This window comes from Nanorana parkeri, unplaced genomic scaffold (assembly GCF_000935625.1).
Source record: "Nanorana parkeri isolate BGI_ZX_2015 unplaced genomic scaffold, ASM93562v1 scaffold68, whole genome shotgun sequence".
Taxonomy (NCBI): domain Eukaryota; kingdom Metazoa; phylum Chordata; class Amphibia; order Anura; family Dicroglossidae; genus Nanorana; species Nanorana parkeri.
The window spans coordinates 872,189-893,340 of NW_017306336.1; the positions used below are offsets into that span (position 1 = coordinate 872,189).

The window sequence follows — 21,152 nt, forward strand, 5'->3', positions numbered from 1 at the left end:
GGTAGGAGTTTTTTTGTGGGGGGGGGGGGAGGGGTAGACCTGTCTTTTTGCACTTTTCTATCAAAGTAAACTTGGTAAACTTGTAGTCAGGCTATGGACATGTAAGTATTTACACATTCTTAACGAGCAGTAAATGTGCCTTACTGACCTCTACAGCTGTAGGCACACCCCCATCTAATCTACCCAGGCACATGACTAGATGTCACCTGGTCCTTTATCCTACTACTTGTCACCACTTCCAAATACCTGCCCCCTTCCTGCCCGACCCAAAGGAATACAATATACTCTTGCTTGCAGTTAAAATGGCTGTAGTAGACTTTTTTTTTATAAATAACATAAAACATTCGAATAGCAATAACAAACCCCTATAAAACCTCTGATAGGGAGACAGGTCCTCGAATGCATCATAAGAACATTACACACTCCCTTTGTCTGCATCCCATAATTTACTATGTCAGGCCACCAGCTGCAATATACCACCTCAGGGATGATTTCAGTTGACTGCATCCTGCATACTGAACCACAACTATCTGGTTATTACAAGCTGACTACACCGATTAGGAGACACCACACCAAAAATAGATCCCAACCCTTTCTCAAAACCCCAAGATGATACCACATTTAAGGACCCCAGTACCCCAACAGCAGCTGCTAACAGGGCCGGATTGCCCACAAGGCCAACCAAGGCCCGGCCTTGGGGCAGCAGGGAGTAGAGAGGCAGCAGGGGTGTGGGATTCCTATCTACCAATGCCTGGGACATGCTGTTCCGCGTGCCGTGCAGGTAGTTGATTTCTACATTTAGCCCTGCTTTGGGCAAGCAGAGCTAAATGTACAGCGGGAAGCCGCCACTTGTTCTGTACAAGTGATCTAGGTGATGTCATTTGTATGCTGCTACAAATTATATCCAGATTGCCATGTTGGAAATGCAACAGCATGTACTGTTATGTCTTTTGAACTGTAGATGGCGCTGTAGAGTAATGTTACTCTCTATATGCATGCTTATCCATGATACACAGGAAGGTTTCCTATATAATGCTGTACATTGCTGTATGTACAGTACATATGTAACTTTCTTCTAAGTCAGTAAAACTTTATTCAGCATTCCTCAAGATCTCAGTGCTTCATCTTAACACATAACCAACATGCCCAACATCCATCATTTAGGGCGGGTAGGAGGGAAGTACTTACAATGACTGCTGATCGCCAACTACCAATGAGGTAGGTGATCACTAACACTTTGCTGCCCATTTAATTCTTCAGATCCTGGTCCCCCTCTCCTTCCAGTCATGTGGGCCCCTCAACCTGTTTCCTTTTCTTAGCTTCATGTCTCTGTATGCATGCTCAAACTTCACAGCAAAAGCAAAGCCCCTCCCATCAGTGACTTGACTATATATACTGGTATATGTACTATGTACTAATATACTTTGACACTATTAAAATGAAAATAAAAATTGGGCCCTTCAGTTTTTATGCAAGTATGAGGCCCCATTCACACCAGATCAGATGCTAATGCAAGGGCACAGACAAATTAGTGGGTGTGGATGGAACCAGTCTGCACCCCTGCAATCCATTCTCCTGCACTGCGATGAAAAAAAGTAGAGCATACTTTTTTTTCAGCACAACATAGGGGTCTATTCACAAAGCTGCCGAAGGTTCTGGCCGTAGCTTCGGCCGAATTATTTTTTTATTTTAATTTTTTTACAACAGCAGAGCCGCAGGACAATAGGAAACTATTGGGCGGAGCCAGCTGTCACTGCTAGCTCCGCACAATCGTTTTCTATTTACTTTTTTCTACTTTTTTCACTCTTTTTCTGTTCTGCTTGGTGCCTCTGAGGGACCGAGCAGAACAGCCAAGCCAAATGCCGCTCGGCAGCATTCGGCTATTCTCTCACTGCTGTTCGGGATCTTTCAGAATAGCCTGAACAGCAGTGAGAAGCCTGCCGGAGGTTCGGCTCAGCCGATCCAGATGTTGGATCGGCTGAGTCGAACTCCTTCTGCACTTCGGGTCAGCCGAACATGCTGAGCATGTTCGGCTGATCCGAATCCACACGAAGCAAGCCGATGTACGGCTGATTTCAGCCGATATACGGCTGAAATCAGCCGTACCAGCCTGAAGTGAATAGCCAAACAGTGTTCGGCTCACTTCACTTCTGATCAGTCATTCACTCGGCTGCCCTCGGCAGCTTTGTGAATAGACCCCATAGTGTAAGGGAACAAAAACGGATGCATCATAAAAAAATACATTGATGTTTGTCCACTGAGGACATGTCAATTAAAATAAAAAGATTGACAAAGAAGAAAAACACATTTTTAAAAAAATGCAGCAGAACGGAAGTCAACGGAGGTTGAAACTGCAAGTCAATGGACCCTTCGTTGACTTATTATTTCCTTCTGATTTTGGTGTAACTGGGCCCTAAAGCTTTCTTAAATATTGACAAACAGCATTAATGTAATGATTAATGATTATGAAACATTTGCTGAACATTTTTTTTAACTGATGTTCAATGTAACCCACTACTTTCTAATACAAGGGTTGGCAATGGGCACTGTATGTAGCCCACCATATGTCAGCCTGTATTTAGGGTGCTGGAAGTGGGAAATGTTTCCTTGTGAGGAATTCTTTATGTACCTGTGTAATGTTTGATCTTGTTACAGGTACACAGGTTATAGCCTTGCTTTTTTTGTCTAGTACAGTTAGTACATTGTTTCTCTTTGTGTCCATATTAAACCAGAATCAATGTAATTTTCAGTTTTCCTTGTGTTATAAAATATCAGAAAATGCATTTGTGTATGTAAGCTAAGGTAGCTCTCATGTTCAGATCCATAGCTGTTTTTTTGTGTTTTTTATTTAGATGGAGGATGTATATGGGCAGCAATATGAATTTATGTTGGCCAGTGATTGATTTTTCCCCCCCAAATGTGCAGAATCTGTCATCCTATGCATGCAAATACAGCAGGGAGGAGAAAGACACTTTCTCATGTTCATGTTCAATTTTAATTCTTCAGTTTTTCCAGATGCAATGGCACATTTAGACCATACTATGTCCCCAGTTTATTTAGAATTGTATTAAATTAGTAAACAAGGAGGGGACAATGTTGGTCTGATTTTATTTAAAACCAGTGTATTTTTTTCTACTTGCAACTTATAAGAGTCCTAAAAGACTCCTAAAGATACACTTAAAGTGACACTAAAAACAGGAGTTAAATCTTAAAAATTAATTCAAGTACCTTAACTATTAACAATATTGTACCTTATTTGTGTATCACTCAAGTGTATATCCTCAAATCATCTGTGAATTAGTGCTGACATTGTCCTTCCTTCTGGAGGGTGGCTACTTTTGTTATCCATGGTCGCAGTGCATGTTGTAAGGTAGACACCGCTCCAAGCTTGCTCATGTTATGGACTATAGCTAAGCGATACACAAATAAGATACAGTATTGTTAATAGTTAGGGTACTTAAATGCATTTTTTAAGGTGTAAAGCCTGAGTTTAGTGTCACTTCAAGTTTAATTTCTACCTCCTAACACTGGGCACCCACACCTCCATCAGACACATTGGTGAAGAAGTGGCTGGTTCAAGTGACAGGTTGTTGCCTTATAGAAAGGGGGATCACATATTGTTTGCCTCTTTCTACTTAAATATGGCCTGGCATCTACATAGAAAAGTACCCACATCCTTAATGGGCTTCTGGTTATTTATACCTGCCAGCATGTTCATACCATCAGACTGATGTAAAATGAGACATGCACAGTTTAAGGAATCTAAAAGAAGTCTCTAAAATCCAAGTGCTGTAAAATTGACAGAAAGTGGAGCTGACTACATATGATTTGTTTTTTAGACAATATTCACAACTTACAGTACTCAATGGTTTGAGGTATTCTTAAAAAAAACTTGTGGTTTTATCCACTCCCATTTGTTGGCAAAATATAATGTGACCAGTGGTCAAGGCTGTGAATTAATGGTCTTGCCTTTAAAAACCTACTTCATTAATAGACCTCAGAGACATATACCCCAGTATTTGGCAAAGACTGGGTCTGTTCCATTAATTATATTGGTGGTATATAAAGTGGTGGTAAGTATTAAAAACACCTTGCCTGCCAGGGAACCTCTCAAGTTTACCACTTATTGATTTAAAATGTAATCCAGGTTTCAAGAATACTTGGAAGAAATGCTAGTATGTGTCAGTCAATGCTTGTTTCCAGTTGTGAAACCTTTCAGATGGATATTATAAAAAGATGCAAAAGCATTAGCTCTCAGTGGAGAAAAGCCCAACTTTTCTGAAATTACGTCGGGGTTATGTTATGAATCTAGCTTAGTTGTGCTTTCTACTACTTCTTTATTACTCGCAGCTTCTAACTGGTTAGTGTATTGTTAGTGTATTGTTTTATAATTTAGAGTCAATGTCATATTTTCATAGAGAAGAATTTTGTTACAGCTATGTCATTCATCATTTGGAGTTTATCTTTAAACAAAACACCACACATGTACTATCTATCCCATGTACTTATATGCAAAGATGTTTTGGACTAATTATTTCACTTTAAATGCTGATGTGATCTTCTGCCTAATTTGAAAAACAGTAATCTGAATACAGCCCACCAAAGAGATCTCTTTACTAGTTGCCCCATCAATTTCTGTTGTTGTAAATATTGTCCTCAATTAATACCCCCAAAGATATTAATCAGATTGTGGCAAGGGTGAAAAAATAGTCTACAATACATAGAGGTCTCAACACTGATAACACAATTTAATGGAAAAGTGTGTTTGGTTTGGTTCAGCTATTGTACTATTATTCCTCTGTTCTAAAAGTACTTTTCTGTGTACTGTTCATGTGCTGGTGCAGATTTGCATCTACCTAGTGTAGCCACGTCTGTGAAAGTACAATATGCTGCCTCCTGATCCCCATGGGACATCTCCTGCCTGATAATGATTTGGGTTATAGATAGCCAGCTTTCAACTCACAGTAGGGCATTTACCTTTGTCAGTACATTCATTTTCATTGCTGGGAACATATAGCTGGTCATTTTTAATGCTGGCTTTTATTGGTGAACCCCCACATGCTTACCTTAAACTAATTTTGTAGGCTAACCATAAAATTTTTTGTTGTCCTCATCCAAGCACTAACAAATTAATAGTCTCTCAAATGTACTCCTAATATTTAACCTCTCCTTATCCAGAATATTACCCTTTTCTTTGTTTAATATGTTTTTATTATTATTGTTTCACTTAAATACAATATCACATAATACTTATTGAGATATATATCATCTTTCTATCTCTAAAATGACATAACTTATACATATCTCTAATTAAAAATATTACCCTTTAACACCCTAACACTTAACCTCCTCATATGCTCAAACCTTAACCTAACCCTTAACACTAAATGTAAACACTAACCCGAAACATGAAATAAAACCTAACATCCTAAATATTATCCCTAACCTTAAAGTGAATTTCATGTCTGCATGACTTTACATGTTTACTCTACCATGTAAAGACCATCCTTAAAGAAAATCATCTTTACAAAAAAGAAATCCAGGAAAAATTATTATTAACCCTGGCTGTGGGACTACCTCCACACTGCAAGGGTTAACTGCTCGTCTTAATTGAAAATAGTAAGTAAACAACAATAAAAGTTATACTCACCAGAAACTCAGAGCCAGATGGCTGTTAAAGTGCTCCCTCCTGTCTGTCTCTTCCTCCGCTGCAACAATGGTATACCCCTCAGCATCCTCATGTCCAGTACACCGTGTATTGTACATGATGACTTAAGGAGCCATAGACTGCTAGAGCTGAGGGAAAGAAAGGCTGGAAGGACCACCTTATTACTCTGGCTTTATGTTTTGATTCACTAATATACACTCATTGTATGTATCTATACACTATTTTAAAGTCATTCTGATTTAGTAGCATATATTGCACAAGATTGTATATTGGATGTTTCCACTGAGCACTTTATGTATAATTAATTATATGAATTTAGATTAGTGGCTTATCAAGAGTGCTGAACTTTTTGTTTGAACTATAAAAACATGTCAGGGGTTCTGGCCCCTCACCCCTCTATACAAATATATAATTTATTATGCTTTACTCCACCTCTTCCCAATGCAAGTCTATCATTTGGCTGACTCATTGAAAACAATGCACACAGGGTGTGGCTAATATCTTATCTTGGCATCTGTTAAAAGAGAGAGCTAGATAAAGTAATTGCACGGAGTCACTGAGAGCTCCTTCTTTTGGTTAATCTACAATCCTCTACATTCAGAGCAATAACAAATATAACACATAACTTTTTTTTAAAAATATCAAATTAACGTCACATCAAAAATAAAGCTAGTAGCAAGTATAAAGTGCAGATACTAGAGGCCCCTGCTCCTACCTGCAACAGCTTTAATTGATGGTTCTATACACCAGGCTCTGATGAACAAAGCTCCAGTACTTACTGGTTGTGACAGAGCTTGCCTGCTCCCTTCTGCCTCCCACGCAGTTCTACTGACTAAAGCAATTATGCAGACCAGATTGACCAATTGACCAGAGCCCTGATAAGTAGCACAGCCAGCACAATGACTTGATTTTTCTCTTCTAAAGGTAAGTAACACAGCTTGGTGTCCTCCATGCCCCCAGCTGGAGTGTAAAGAAGCAATAACGGACTGATAAGGTCATCTCCCTGTTTTCTCATCATTTAAGCATATTCCTTTCTAGCAAATGTAAATAAAATATAGGGCACCTAATTGGTTTAGTGTGCTGCCCCTACCTCTCCCAGTATGAGTGCTGATGTGCAGGGGATTGCAAGAGGCCAAAAGCAAATCAGATTCAGTTATACTAGTTGTATTTGAAATGCCTTTTTAAAAAATAAATACCCAATTGTAATTAGTGGTATTTTTAGGACAAGCTTGGACATCAGGTTTAAACCTGCAATAATAACTCAGACCATGTGCTTATTGGAAATACACTAGCAATACATCATAGCAATACATGATATTAAATGCATTATATTTCAGTAAGCCACTTGTAACCATGAAAGAAACCTACTAATTTGGTTGAAGTGTGCAACACATATTTATTGACTACCCCTTTTAGAGTCTAATCTTATATTTAAAGTGTTACTTATGAAATTTGATGTACTGCACTTATTTTTACCATGCTGTAAAAACATAGAAATAATTAAATTAATGGAATGTCTGATGTAAAGAGTATTATGCAGAAATGATCTTTGTTGGAATGTAACCTATGCTTGGATATCCTTTTTGCAGATACTAACATTTTGTGTGAGTATTAGTGAAAACAAACACTGCAGTTTTACTTGCTAGATATAGGACTTTAGGAATTCAAAGTGCCATGACAAAGAGACATCTTCACAGCTAATTGAACACAAGCATAAGAATCCGGAATCATTTCTCTAGTTCTTTATAGCCCAACTTGGCTGTGCCATCTGCCACCTCTTTCCTCACACTTTTAATAGTCTTGTAAAATGAAAACCCTTACACTTTGTAGAGACATTCTGTTACCTACATTGCTCTTAAGAGTCTACATCAAGGTTTATTAGTTAAATCCCAAGCCAGCATGAAACAATACATTATGGGATAATGCAACTGTTAAAACAACCTAGACATTACAAGTGATCGCTTTCTTCACTCCAGACAAAAGGTTATCATATTCTCATGTTTTAAATGTAAAATGACATCAAAGAATTGAAAAGATATCACAAACACATATTATATTCGAATATAAAAATATTGAATGCAACTTTCTATGAACTTTTGTTTTTTACGTTTTAGAAGAGTAAATCTTCTGTAGGGTCTTTATTGTTAACATTACCTATCTCAGTGACACCCAGGACATTCCCAAACTTCCAGTTTCTGTTCTCTGGAGTGTATTCCTCAGATGTTCCTTTGGAAAATGTACTAGAATTTACCAAATGCTACTGACAATGTCACATACTCTCTAGTGCATTTTTACAGGTATATATTATGCCTGCACTTCAGAGATGTAAAATAGCAAGTTTAAATTACAGAATTGCCCCGAGTGTTATCTAGACAAAGTCTAATTCTACCCAACAGGAAAAGGACAAAATTGAATAAAACTTGGGCGTGTGATAAGAGAGGCACTAAGTAATCTTGCTTAAGGTATCCCGTATTGGGACTTTCACCTTTACAATATTTGAACTTTCTGGTCAGCCTGCTACCACACAGACAAAGTACTCAAGAGACAAATGAAGGTGCTACAAAAACTAGTAGACTCCAATGTAGTTTATTATAAAAGTCAGCCAATGCATTTTGGGGGTCCTCACAATCCTCCTTCATCGGGACAAGAACACAAGTAGTGAATGGTTATAGCTATATGATATTTATATATGTTTTTATAGAATTAATCTTATTTATATATATATTGTCATTCCTAAATTGTTTTAATGCATCATATGAATTATATATCACATATGATTGTTCTATGCTTTAACAGAAATTACACACACATGATTTTTCTATACAAATTATGAATTTGGAAACAAACCATAGCCATAACCATTCTATACATGTGTTTTAGCCCTGATGAAGATGGATTTTGTGAAATGCATTGGATGTTTTATCCTGTTAAACTTATAATAAACGACACTGGACTCTAATAGTCTCTAATAGTTTCAGTGTCACCCCCATCTGTCCCTTGATTAAAATTTAAAAAACTGTCACAGGATATTATCTTTAGCCATTAACCACTTGCCGTCCGCCCATTGTAAAACAACGGACGGACGGCACTGCAGCATTGGTGGGTTGCCGTCTCTAGACGGCATTTTTTTTCTGCTCGCGCGCCCCCCCTAGCGGGCACGCACGGGCAGACAAGACCCGACCAATGCAAACGCGCACGCATGCAATTTTAAGGCTTGGCATGTTTGGTGTCTTTTTACCCGACGTGACCCCGTATTTGATATTTTACCAAAAAATTGGCTAATAATAAATATTTTATAATTTAATATAGGGGAAATATTTTTTTTTTATTTCGGTAATTTTTCCTTAATATAGTAAAAAATAAAAACCCCAGTGGTGATTAAATGCCACCAAAAGAAAGCTCTATCTGTCCCTAAAAATGGTATAAAATTAATTTCAGTACAGCGTTGCATGACGGAATAAATGTCAGTCAAAGTACCGCAGCGCTGAATACTGAAAAATGGCCTGGATGGGAAGGGGGTTTAACACCGCGGATGTCAACTGTTTAAACCAAAAAAAGGTTGGATGGTGTTCCACTATAACATTATATAGGAAGGATGGCAGAATGAAGCTGTATTTACTAGGGATGCACCAAAATTTTGGCAGCTGAAACATTTCGGCTGAAAATTGCAATTTTGGCGAAATGCCTGAAAGTGCCGTCTTTCGGGCGAAATTGCGGTTCATGACAAGTTTCTCTCCTCCCCGCTGTGCGCTGCTCTGTGTCCCCTCTGACACAGTGCAGCATCCAGCAGGGAGGAGAGAAACTGTCACAGGAGGCCGAACGGTGCGTGGGAAGAGAGCGGTGTCACAAGAGGCCGAGCTTTCCTCCCGCATCGCCCCGCTTAGCCTCCTTTGGCAGCGAATCAGGATGGAGAGCAGGTGCAAGCAGTCAGCGATCAATAATCACTGACTGCTTGTAAATAATTGAGGACAGAGTATATTTACTGTGTCCCCAATTATGAATGAATGGGAAGTAATCTACATCATTTCCTGTTCATTCATGATTGTGGATATAGTAAACATACTTATCTTTACAAATTATGAATGAACAGGAACACTCAGTATAGAGGCTTCCTGTTCATTTATAACATGGGATGCAGAAAAAGAGATAGTGTCCTCAATCTCCTTTTTCTATTTTAAAAGGGAAATATCAGGAGTATGTTTAGACCCCTAATATTTCTCAGAAGCCCCCAACAGTAAAGTAAAAAAAAAATATTTTTAATAAAAATAAATAATTAAATAAAAATAAAATATAAAATAATTAAAAAGGTTATAAAAATAAATCAAAATAAAATATTTTTTAAATGTGAAAAAAAATTTGGCATGACTTTTTTTTTATTTTACTTTTGTTTGGGTTTTAACTATTTCATTTTGGTGCACCTCCTAGTATTTACAGAATGTAGCTGTTTTATGAGCATTTTAGAGACACGTATTTGTTTACATTTCCCTGAACTTAAAAAAAAGGCTGTATAGGGCCAAAATATGAAATACATGTGATTAATGTGGTTCCTACTTTTTATAATGTCAGTTAATCAGAAATAGTGGTGTTATGTGTTAAGATACATTTTATAACCACCACTAGAGACTAGATTAAACATTGCAATGTTTACACTGAGCTTATCTGCATCTGCACAATTATAAACAATGATTTCTGTACTGCATACGTGATTAAATGAGTGCAGTGCCACATAAAATAATTATTTAAGATTACTGGCATTAAAAGCTGTTTACTTGTCTGACCAGGTTTCATTTTACACCCATATTCACAACCCCGCAGCCCACCATGCTCCCCACTTTTCTGTATCATGTTTGTCTTCTCCACACAGGCTGCTGTTGTTTTTTAATTTGGTGTGTCTGTGCATGGCTCCACCCACACAGCCACATCATCTATTCATAGATCCTTTGACCGGATCTGTGTATAGAGAAACTACGAGTCCCATTAGCCACTGAGGCAGAGGAACTTGTTCTCAATGGAATAAAAGTATGGTGACATCAGTCATCATTAGCTGGTATATGGTGCAGACCAGACTTACTACCTTTGCATCCTCAATAACTTATCCAACAGAACCATCGTTAAGGACCCATCCTTTGCACTTCTTAATAACATTCTGACTTCCTTCCCTACATTTATACGTAAACTGTGTTTTTTTGTACTCTCTGCAGCCAAACGAGAAATAGCTATATCCTGGAAATCCCCCATTCTTAATGTTTCCAAAGTTAAATGTTCCGTAACGTGGATTATGACCCTTGAAAAAAGATCTGCAAAACTTGAAAACACAATGTCGAAATTTTACAGAATCTGGTCCCCTTGGGTTCGACATTACCTACCACCTAACTTTGACCAAAGTTACCATTTAACAGATTATTTTGTACTATTTTTGTATTACTATTACTTTATTTTTAAACTTACCATTTAACAGATTATTTTGTCATATCCTATGTCTCACATCATCTTTTTGCAGTCTAACTCTCTCTTTTAAACCTTTTTTTTTTTTTTACTTCTCTACTTCTTTCTTTTTCTTTCTTCCCTTTCCCACTCTGCTTATTTTCTTAAAGGAGAACTATGAGATGAGTGATTTCCACTCACCTCATAGTTCTAGCCGACCTGTGACAATGAGACTGTCACAGGTCGGCTCAGTAGATCGGGAGGTGAGCGAACACATAGCGGGTTCGCTCACCTCTCGATCTTGTCATGGCTCTCTGCCGTGACAGGGGGAGGGGCTGGATTCCCCTCTCCCCACTCCGATCTGCCAGCGCTGACTGGCGGATCGGATGGTGTAGGGGGCAGGTACAGCTGGCTCTGCCTCTAGATAGGCAGAGCAAGCTGTCTTTTACGCAGCTGGGCAGATCTCGACGTCGATTTAGGGATCCGATCCAGCGTCTCAGTATACAGTGAGCTGTAGCTCGCGGTATACTGAGCTTAGGGTAACGGGAGGACGCTGGTTTGTGTCCTCCCGTTACCCTAAGGAGAACTATGGGGAAAAACACTGACCCCATAGTTCTCCTTTAAGTTCCCCTTTTACATATCCTGGTGTACTTGCTCAAGGTATCCATTATAGATAGATATTTGCCCGCCACGTACACATTTTGATGCTTTCCATTGTACGTAAGATACTTTCTATAGGGCTCCACCCAATTGCTCAGGAGAAAATTTTTACTTACATATTTATGCTATTGTACATTTGGTTTATTCTTTTCTTTTTTTCCCCGATTTTGGATACCTCATTTCAACCATTCATGTTTTATACTTTATGTTTCAAGTGTAAGCCAGATTATGTCTATTACATGTACCTTGTGTATAATGTTATTAGCATGTAATTCATTTCTTTTGAATACTTTTGAATATTTCTGTACTCTATGTTAATTTTCTTATATATTCTTATTACATTATATTCTAAATAAATTGAAATAGCCAATAGGAATCTAGCAATGCATTCCTTTGGTGAAATTATTGTTTTTTTTTCTATTCTGACGACAGCCAACGGCTCCATGTCACACTAAACAAAGAAAAAGCAGTGTTTCTCTCTTGGGCGGCCCGGAGCAGGAGACTCCCAGAGCGCCCGGGACAGTTGGGCTGCCTGAAGATCAGTGTCCATGGTTAGCTGGTAACCAGGGACGCTGATCTCTCTGCAAGTGGCCGGAGCCAGCCGTAAGATCACGGCTGGCTCCGCCCAGCTGTCAGAAGCAGGCTGTCGTCCGGCCGCTCGGCCAGCTTCGGCTTTCACCTCAGCTCAGTGGAGCTGAAGCATATGACCTTCGGCTCGACTGAGCCGCTCGGCTGACTTCAGGAGCTGCCCTTCGATTCTACTGAACCAAAGGGGTCCTGGGGCCGAAGTTAGCCAAAGCTACCCCTAGATCATTCGGCTGCTTCGTGAATAGACCCATAAGATGTGTACATGTTACATTTTTTTCTACAAGGTGAACTGTGCATTTAAAGACATTGGACCCCCTAGCTTCGTGAATGTGAATTCACTTTGCAAGGAAAACCCAATTACATGCAAAGAATTTTTTTTTCAAAAACAGCACTTTTGCTTGCTCATTGTTGGATGATCAGCAGTCAGGAAGTCAGTGGAGCTTCACCTCATTCACTAAGCTAAGGGAAAAGTCCCCTACAAAGCGAAAATTATCTTGCAAAGTGAACAGCCTATATGCCTTTAGTAAATCAACCCCAATGAATGTACAAAACAATAGATGTTACTAGCCTGGACTCGCTATGACTGCTTAGCACAGATAAACAAAAGGCAGGTGTGAGAAGTTACATTTTCAAAGTTGCTTGATATCCTTAGATAATTAAAATATACAATGTTTTTAAAAGTACTGTACAGCTATCTTTAAGTCCAAATTAAACATTCCTAGCTGTCTACATAAAAATATATTCCTTACAAAGGTGAGTAATTTTGCTTAACTATTTCAAGTAGATGTTGAAGCTATAAAACTGATGTGGGCTCCATAAATATACTACTAATAGCACTAAAAAGCTGACTCAGTATTCCAGCATTATCATATTTCTCACTTCTTATGTTTGTCAAAGTCTCAACTGGTAAGAGAGACAGAAAGAACAGTAAAATTGCAGGCAGGGCACTGGACAAAGCTCTAGGGACAAAATTGTAGTGAAATAGTTTGATACATAAATGTAATCATGGCAGATTACATTGTATTGTGTGTATTCTGTGTACATTGCATCTTTTCACTTTTGAATGTCCCGCCGGCTATGCCCCCCTCCCCCCCTGTGACACCAAAAATGAAAGTAAAAGTCAGATGGCAGCATCGGCCGGCCGCGTACAGCAGAGGACACCGCGGGCTCATAGGGACAAGGTAAGTGACACTTTTGTGCAATCCTGAGTGTGGCTCGGGGTTACCGCTATTGGTACTGAAAATTAACCCCGAGCCACACTCGCGAATACCGCCAGGGAGGTTAAAACATATGATATCTTTTTGCAACAGGCAGAGTTTCAGCTATTCATGATACCAGTCTGGTAACAACAGATAACCAAATCATAAAAACATAAAACCTTACACAGTGATTAATCTACAGAGTTAGTTTCATGTGGTTGAAGAGTAAATCCAGACAAAAAGTGAAGCCAAACATAAGCTACTTTTATCTATCCGACGCTACCCTGTACTAAAATCAGAAATCTTAATGAGTTTACCTTTAAGTGTATCTAAACCCAGAAGTAAGAAATGTATTACATTGCAGCTTACCAATTCTTAAATGTGGTGGCTGCATTAGTTTTCTTTTTTATACTTTTTTCCTTTATTTACCCTGGTGATCCAGCCAGTAAGTCTGTTATTTTTCAACTTCAGCATTTCTAACAGTGTGCCCCCTAATGCTTTCCTCAACACAAACAACCATCCCTTGTACCTTTTTAGTGTTCCATCTTTTCACACAGCAGCAGGCTCCCACAGCAAAGAGAACGAGTGAGACGTTAGCATCAGTCAGCCTTTCTAGAAAGGCCTGTGTACAGTTGAGATTAATAATGAGGTCTGGCTACCAAGTAAGATGTGGACCTAGGAATGGGGGTTATACCCACTAATGTTCCACAAAGCCTCTGGGCTCTGGGATCTAGAACACAATTTATTAAGATTCTGAGAAAATGGAATACACAACGCTGCCAGCCTGTGCCTCACTATATATGTTTAATATAAATATACTGTTTATACCCTCTTTTTTTGGGGGGTGGGGGGGTTAAAAACATGATAAACCCCAGGTGCCAGATATTCTAAGTATGCCAATGGCTGTAATAATCTGACTGTAGGACTAATGTTCTTTGCCTGCTGTTTTCCCTCCCATACAGTCTATACCTAATACAACTGACATACATATTGCTATATGTTGCTTTCATTGTTCCACTTGTTTTTCATGCTCCTACTGTAAGGAATCTCAGTTACATCTTCTACAAGGGAAGGAATTAGATAACTAGTGGATATTAAAACTTTGGTTTATAAATGAAGCATTAATTTTTCTTCACCAATAAATGGATGTTATCACTAGATGAAGTCATAGTATGGACAACTTTAACCAACAATTTCAGTAGTCTGCTGATTAATTTTGTTAATTAGACTAACACCCTGGTAGTCGTCCTCCATATGCTTTATTACTAATTAGTCTGAGCAAGTTATTGCATGCTGCATACTATACAAATGTAAAACTGTACTTTTACTCACAATAACGACACATAAAAACTGGGAATTCAACTATGATATAAGTGGAAATTGCATTTTGTGACATAGACCCTTTAATTAGCAGAGAAGCATGCAAGGCATTAAAATGCCTTTACAAACAGAATTACGTTTTTTATTACATCATCTGCTACTTTAACAGCCCTGAACATTTCATCATAGCCTTACATGGTGCTGTTAGAGTCCAGGTATAAAAAGTTATCCTGAGAAAAGGATGCATTTTACTTTTTCAAAGGGCACCTAAAATAGATTTTGAGATTTATCAATGCTATTTTACCTACCTCGCAGAATAACACAAGAAATAATGAGAGACTTTAAAATAAACTGTCACTAACCTGGATATATGGTTTTCACTGAAGGTCACCTTTGCCTATGCATTTAACATCATCATCTCTGTTTGAACTGTTCACACTTGTGGCAAGGTTACTTTTAAAAGAAAAATGTCATATATACAGTATATGATTTTCAGAGCCCCTCATTGCATACGATTCCACTATTTATTTTCCTTTAGCCAACATCCATTCAACAGCTCTAAGAAAATATATATATATATATACTTATTAATATACAAAGTTGCATCCACTGAGGGCCTTGGGTGTTCAAATGGGGACCCATCCCAAAGGCAAGCCAGAGTATAGGGTAGACAAATCAGACACATGACTAAATACAAGATGTCTTCAACCTTCAACCAGCTAACTGAAGAAAGCCAATACATTCTCTTTAATATTGCATTAAAAGAGAGGTCTCTGTTTACATGTATTTGTTGGCATAGAGGAGGGTGCAGTATTTAAGGGACACAATATATACAGTACATACTTATTATAATATAATGATGTTACATAATATAATATAACATAATCTTGTTAAGGTACTTAAAGCTTATTTGTTTATTTTTCAGAATGGGGTTTAACTTAGAATAGACAGACCTCATTCCCCAGGCTTTTTGAAAAATCCAGTTTCTTTTGAAGCGCCCAGAAGCTAGGATCAGTGGGTTAATAGGACTGATCTGAGTTCTCCCCATGGAGCAGATAATTCATTATGATTTATTAATTGCAACTAGGTACACATTGCTACCTGCCAAAAATGTTCAGTCACTCTTGTGATTTATACACTTCTGCCCCACAGCCCAGCCAGAAAGATCACGTAACTACTTCCAGGTTCAGGGGTATTGCTTTTTGCATCACCTCCTTGTTAATTAGACAAATTACACGTATTCACTGTCCAATAAACAAACCACAGGCATGTGAGGAAGCTTCTTTGCTGAACAAGGAAATACATGTATCACCTGCCTAGCTTTGCAATGTGTTAGCTGTGTATAATAATTACTACACCTATACCCTCATCAACCAGTATTGGTAATTTTAATGACTTTGGTAAAGTAATTTTCAAGTATTTTTCTTATGTGACTCAGTGGACTGGGTGTAGAGTTTCCTCCTGCTTTGGGATGTGAACTAAATTAGCTATTTTCTGCCAGATAGCAAAAAACAAGTTTAAGCAATTTAAATTTTTTTTCTCTTTGTCTGAGCGAAGTACCTATTACATTCAGCCAGATAAGTTAAAACGGCAAAAACACTAAAACACATATTTGAGTTAAAATGAGCTTGCTTTCAGGGTAACCAACATTCTAATTATTTGTTTATAACCATTTTCTAAAATGCTATTTTAAAGTATGCTTGAGTTACAGTCAGTTTGTTTAACCACTTGAGTCTTGGGTGCATTTTAAAACAGCACAGGGACAGTGGTTATTTGTCCCTGTACAGCTTAAAATTGAAACCAGAACTTAAAAGCTGATGTGGTGTTGTAACTGGAGGCACTGGTGCTGGAACTTCTGGCAGCCAGCAATAGATCACTATTGGAAGTGATCTATTGCTGCAGAGTGGCATGGGGGGTCTGGATTGGGTCTCCACTGGCCAGATCCAGATCCCCTTTTAAGGTCTGGATTTTGTGAAAAAATAGATAAATAAATATATTATATGCTATAATATGTAAATTATATATATAAGGCCGTCAGCGACTAGTCAATGTTAGGGCAGAACGGAGAGTGGCAAGACTGGTACAAGACCACAGAAGGGCAACAGTGCATCAAATTACTGCAGATCTTAATCAGGGATCCTCTCAAATGATCAAGTGTTCACCGTACACTGCATCGTATGGGATATGGAAGCCAAAGGCCTGTTCAAACATCTTTGCTGTCTGCAGCTAACAAGATAAAACGTCTCCAATCCGCACAGGAACACAAGGATTGGACAGTCAAGCATTGGAAAAAAGTCATGTGGTCCAATGAATCATGTTTTCAGTTGCATCATACAGATGGCAGAGTGAGAATTTGGCGGGAACAGCATGAAAGCATGCACCCCACATGCATGAGTACAACCCTTCAAGCTGGTGGGGGCATGGTCATCCAACCAGCTTTCTCAATTCAGAATGACTTGTACAAAAAGTTTTTGGGAATAAATATGGTGAATGTTGCACCAATCCACATTATCTGTTAGTCACAACCAGGTGGTGATTGTATCTGCATAATTGGAGTCTAGGAGGTGTTATTAACCTGCTCAGAGAGAGGTGTTCAAAAATAATTGTATGTGTTGTCTGCCACATGCAATGCTGTTTTAACACCTCTCTCTGGACAGGTTAATAACAACTGGTTCACCAAAAGACCCAACACCAAAACACAAAATGAACAACATTGTGTATGCAGTTCAGTCTAGTGAGGAGTGCTCACATTGTATGTAGGTGAAACAAAACAGCAGATACACAAGCGTATGGCACAGCATAGAAGAGCAAAACCTTCTGGCCAAGATTCGGCTAAAGACAGTCAAGTACACATCCTGGACAGGGAGGAGGACTAGTTTAAAAGAGGTGTGAAAGTGGCCATTTATGTAGAAATGGAGACACCAAGCTTGAATAGAGGTGTGTGTGTGTGTGGGGGTGGGGTTATCTATTGTCTACCACATACCATGCTGTTTTAACACCTCTCTCTGGGCAGGTTAATAACACCTCCTAGACTCCAATTATGCAAATGCAATCAACGCCTGGTTGTGACTAACAAATTATGTGGATTGGAGCAACATGCACCATATTTATTCCCAGATATTTTTTTGTATAAGTCATTCTGAATTGAGAAAGCTGGTTGGATGACCAGTGAAGTGTCTTCAAGAAAAATACAGTAAGTCCAAATGCCTTGACTTATTTTTTACAGGTATGATCTAGATCAGTGCTTCTTAAAGTGTGGGTCGCGACCCCATGTGGGGTCCCGCAAGTGAACAGGGGGGTCGCGATCCGAGTCCCCGGCCAGGACCGCCATCAGGGGGGTATGGCCGGTACTTGTGTGAGGGGCTTAGGCTGCCGAGGAGGTCTGGGATCCAAGCCAGATTGTTTTATTTCAGTTTACTGTATTATTTGCAGTGTAGTGTAGTTTTTAAGGCCGCGGTACCCCCTGTGCACTTGGTACCTTCCTGAGCACGTGTGCGCAGGAAGATTATTTTTTTTTTTTTACATTGACTGAACTTTCTTTAATTCAGCAGCAGTGGAGCACAGCTCCTGGATGTAAAGGTAGGGAGGGGACTGGGGCTTAGTAGTACTGACTGACCGACGCTGGGGGGGGCACACACCGACTTGCGCTAGGGGAGAGGGGAGACACCGACCGACGTTGGGGTCCCTTAAAAATTTCCTCGGCCAAAAAGGGGTCAAGAGTGGAGAAAGTTTAAGAAGGCCTGATCTAGATGACGTTTATTGCGCAAGTGTCAAATGCTCATGTTAGTTAACACAATGTCATTCGAATCTTTAGCAACTGCAAACCTGTAAAATTGTCACCATTGTACTAATTTGTGCTCTTGTCAATCTAATGTTACATTAACAATTTATGCAATACCATTACTTTCTGTGTGTCTAAAGGGGAATAAAGCTCTCCTAATGCATATGTTCACTTTGAGCATTACCTTCCTGCTCCTTTATATTAAAGTTAAACTAATGTGATATTTTATTCGGCAGACCTTGCTGATCATATTTTGGAGTAAATATGTGGGGATGCGCAAAGTACACAAATGTTGCACGTGGTAAAACTTACAGGAAAATGTTTCATTTTATACCATTTATTCCCAATATACACCAAGGAAATAAAAATATATGTATCCAAATCTGCTACAGAATAAAAGCTCTGTCTGTCTTCCCACATTACAAATGTTAAAACATATAATGCGGGAACCCAAGATATCACTGGAAGAAAAGAAAATCCTTTGGGCCCAAGGACTCAAGTGTTTAAAAATCATTTAGCAATGAATTTAGCTGTATTCACTTTTATTTTCCAACATTATCCTCATATTTATTTTTATCCACACAAGTCCATGTTGAGAAATAAATAATCAATAAAGAATATGCATTTATTATTTCTAAGTTAAAGACAACATGCAAAGTCATCAGAAACTTTTATATCCAGTTAGGAATCTTACCTTTAGGACATCTTCATCAGATGATTTGCATTCCACTGCATCAGAAATATCGGTCACTGAGCTGCTGCTGTCTACACTGACAGTCTTAACAGGGACTGCTACCGTTTTCCCAGTGAGAATAGCAGTGTTCAGAATCTCTGCTTCCTACGATGAAAAAAAATTACATTTGGATCATCAGTAAAACATATTTACTTTATAACAAAAAACTAACTCTTTATATTTTAACAAATTATAGTCTTCCTGTACTTTCACTATAATATAGCTTTACATAAAAGTAAAAGGACGGCATTAACATCAAGGACTATATTCATACAACGGCGATAACTTTTATTTCTGAAGATTAGCACCCTTAACAAAATAAAACAAATTGCAGGACAAGCCATTTAAGTATTGTTTGTATACAATCTGAACTGACCTGCAGGTTTGCACTGAAAGAGAAAAGAACAGTAATCACCACATTGCACTGCATTACTAAACAGGAAACACAACTGCTTTATGTAACAGGCAAAAATGTCTGCTATATATATTTATGGTCAGAAATGAAATGGAAGCACTTTTTTTTATTTATTTTTTATTATAAGAGTATATAAATTATGCTGATCATACACACATTAAAAAATGTCAGAAACAAATACAAGCAACACATCTCAAGGGTGAAAACAGCACACTAGAGATGAGACCCAGGCTTAGTAGTATCCTCTAGAACTCAAACTGTGGACAAACAAATCAGGCAAGTCATCTGCACCTAACTGTAGGTTTCACAAGAGAGTGATCTTGCCAGTATATTGAATATACAGCAACTCGGACCATACTTTACCAATGACTGATGTATTTACAACTGCAGGTAAACTTCATAAAAATCAGTTAATGTGGCTCTAGTAGAGAAAACCTGTCACCTCTTTACTTTATGTCCCAAATAATTAAACGATTACAGAAATGGTTAGGTAAGAAGTTCCCCCTTACAGTGGTAGTGATTGAAATGCTCCACTTTTATTGTTGTTTTAGTGTACTGCCCCTTTCATTAGTGGTCATTGGAGAGGTTCCTGTCACATTGGTGGTAAGTGAAGTGCCATTTTACATTGGTGGTCATTGGTTGCCCTCTTACATTAGGGGTCAGTGCACTGCCCACTTACAATGGTGATCAGTAGAGAAGTGATCCCTTTGCACTGGTGACCAGTGTAAAGCCCTCTCACATATTTGGTCAGTGTAGAAATGCCCGCTTACATTGACAAACAATGTTGAATGAATGTTCCAATGAAATTCTAGCAGAGTATGACCTTTAAAGGGGATTTCCAGATGAATTTGGGAAAGTGGAATTACCACCACCAACCTGCACCAATCGCCCCACGCCACGCTGCTGCTCTTACCTTTAACCAAAACTCTCCTTCCCATCCACGGCTGCCAGTGTACTATCTGTACCCTGTACACAGCAGCGATGCCCTGCACTTGGTGTTTCAAATTCTGCTCGCAAATGGTGAGCACTCATTGGTCAGTGTGGTCAGGTGACTGCACTGACTAATGAGTGCTCGCCATTTTGGTGACCAGTGTAAAGCCCTCTCACATTTTTGGTCAGTGTAGAAATGCCCGCTTAGATTGACAAACAATGTTGAATGAATGTTCCAATGAAATTCTAGCAGAGTATGACCTTTAAAGAGGATTTCCACTTTCCCAGATGAATTTGGGAAAGTGGAATTACCACCACCAACCTGCACCAATCGCCCCACGCCACGCTGCTGCTCTTACCTTTAACCAAAACTCTCCTTCCCATCCACGGCTGCCAGTGTACTATCTGTACCCTGTACACAGCAGCGATGCCCT

General features: G+C 38.8%; 1 protein-coding gene across 1 annotated transcript in view; it reads right to left on the minus strand.

Annotated features, from left to right (window-relative positions):
- The window catches only part of TMEM132D (transmembrane protein 132D), a 525,431-nt gene that overhangs the window by 119,319 nt on the left and 384,960 nt on the right, over positions 1-21,152 (minus strand). The window contains exon 5 of the mRNA XM_018576480.1: positions 19,335-19,478. Within this exon, the coding sequence (XP_018431982.1) occupies positions 19,335-19,478 (144 nt within the window). The remainder of the gene's footprint in view (positions 1-19,334; positions 19,479-21,152) is intronic.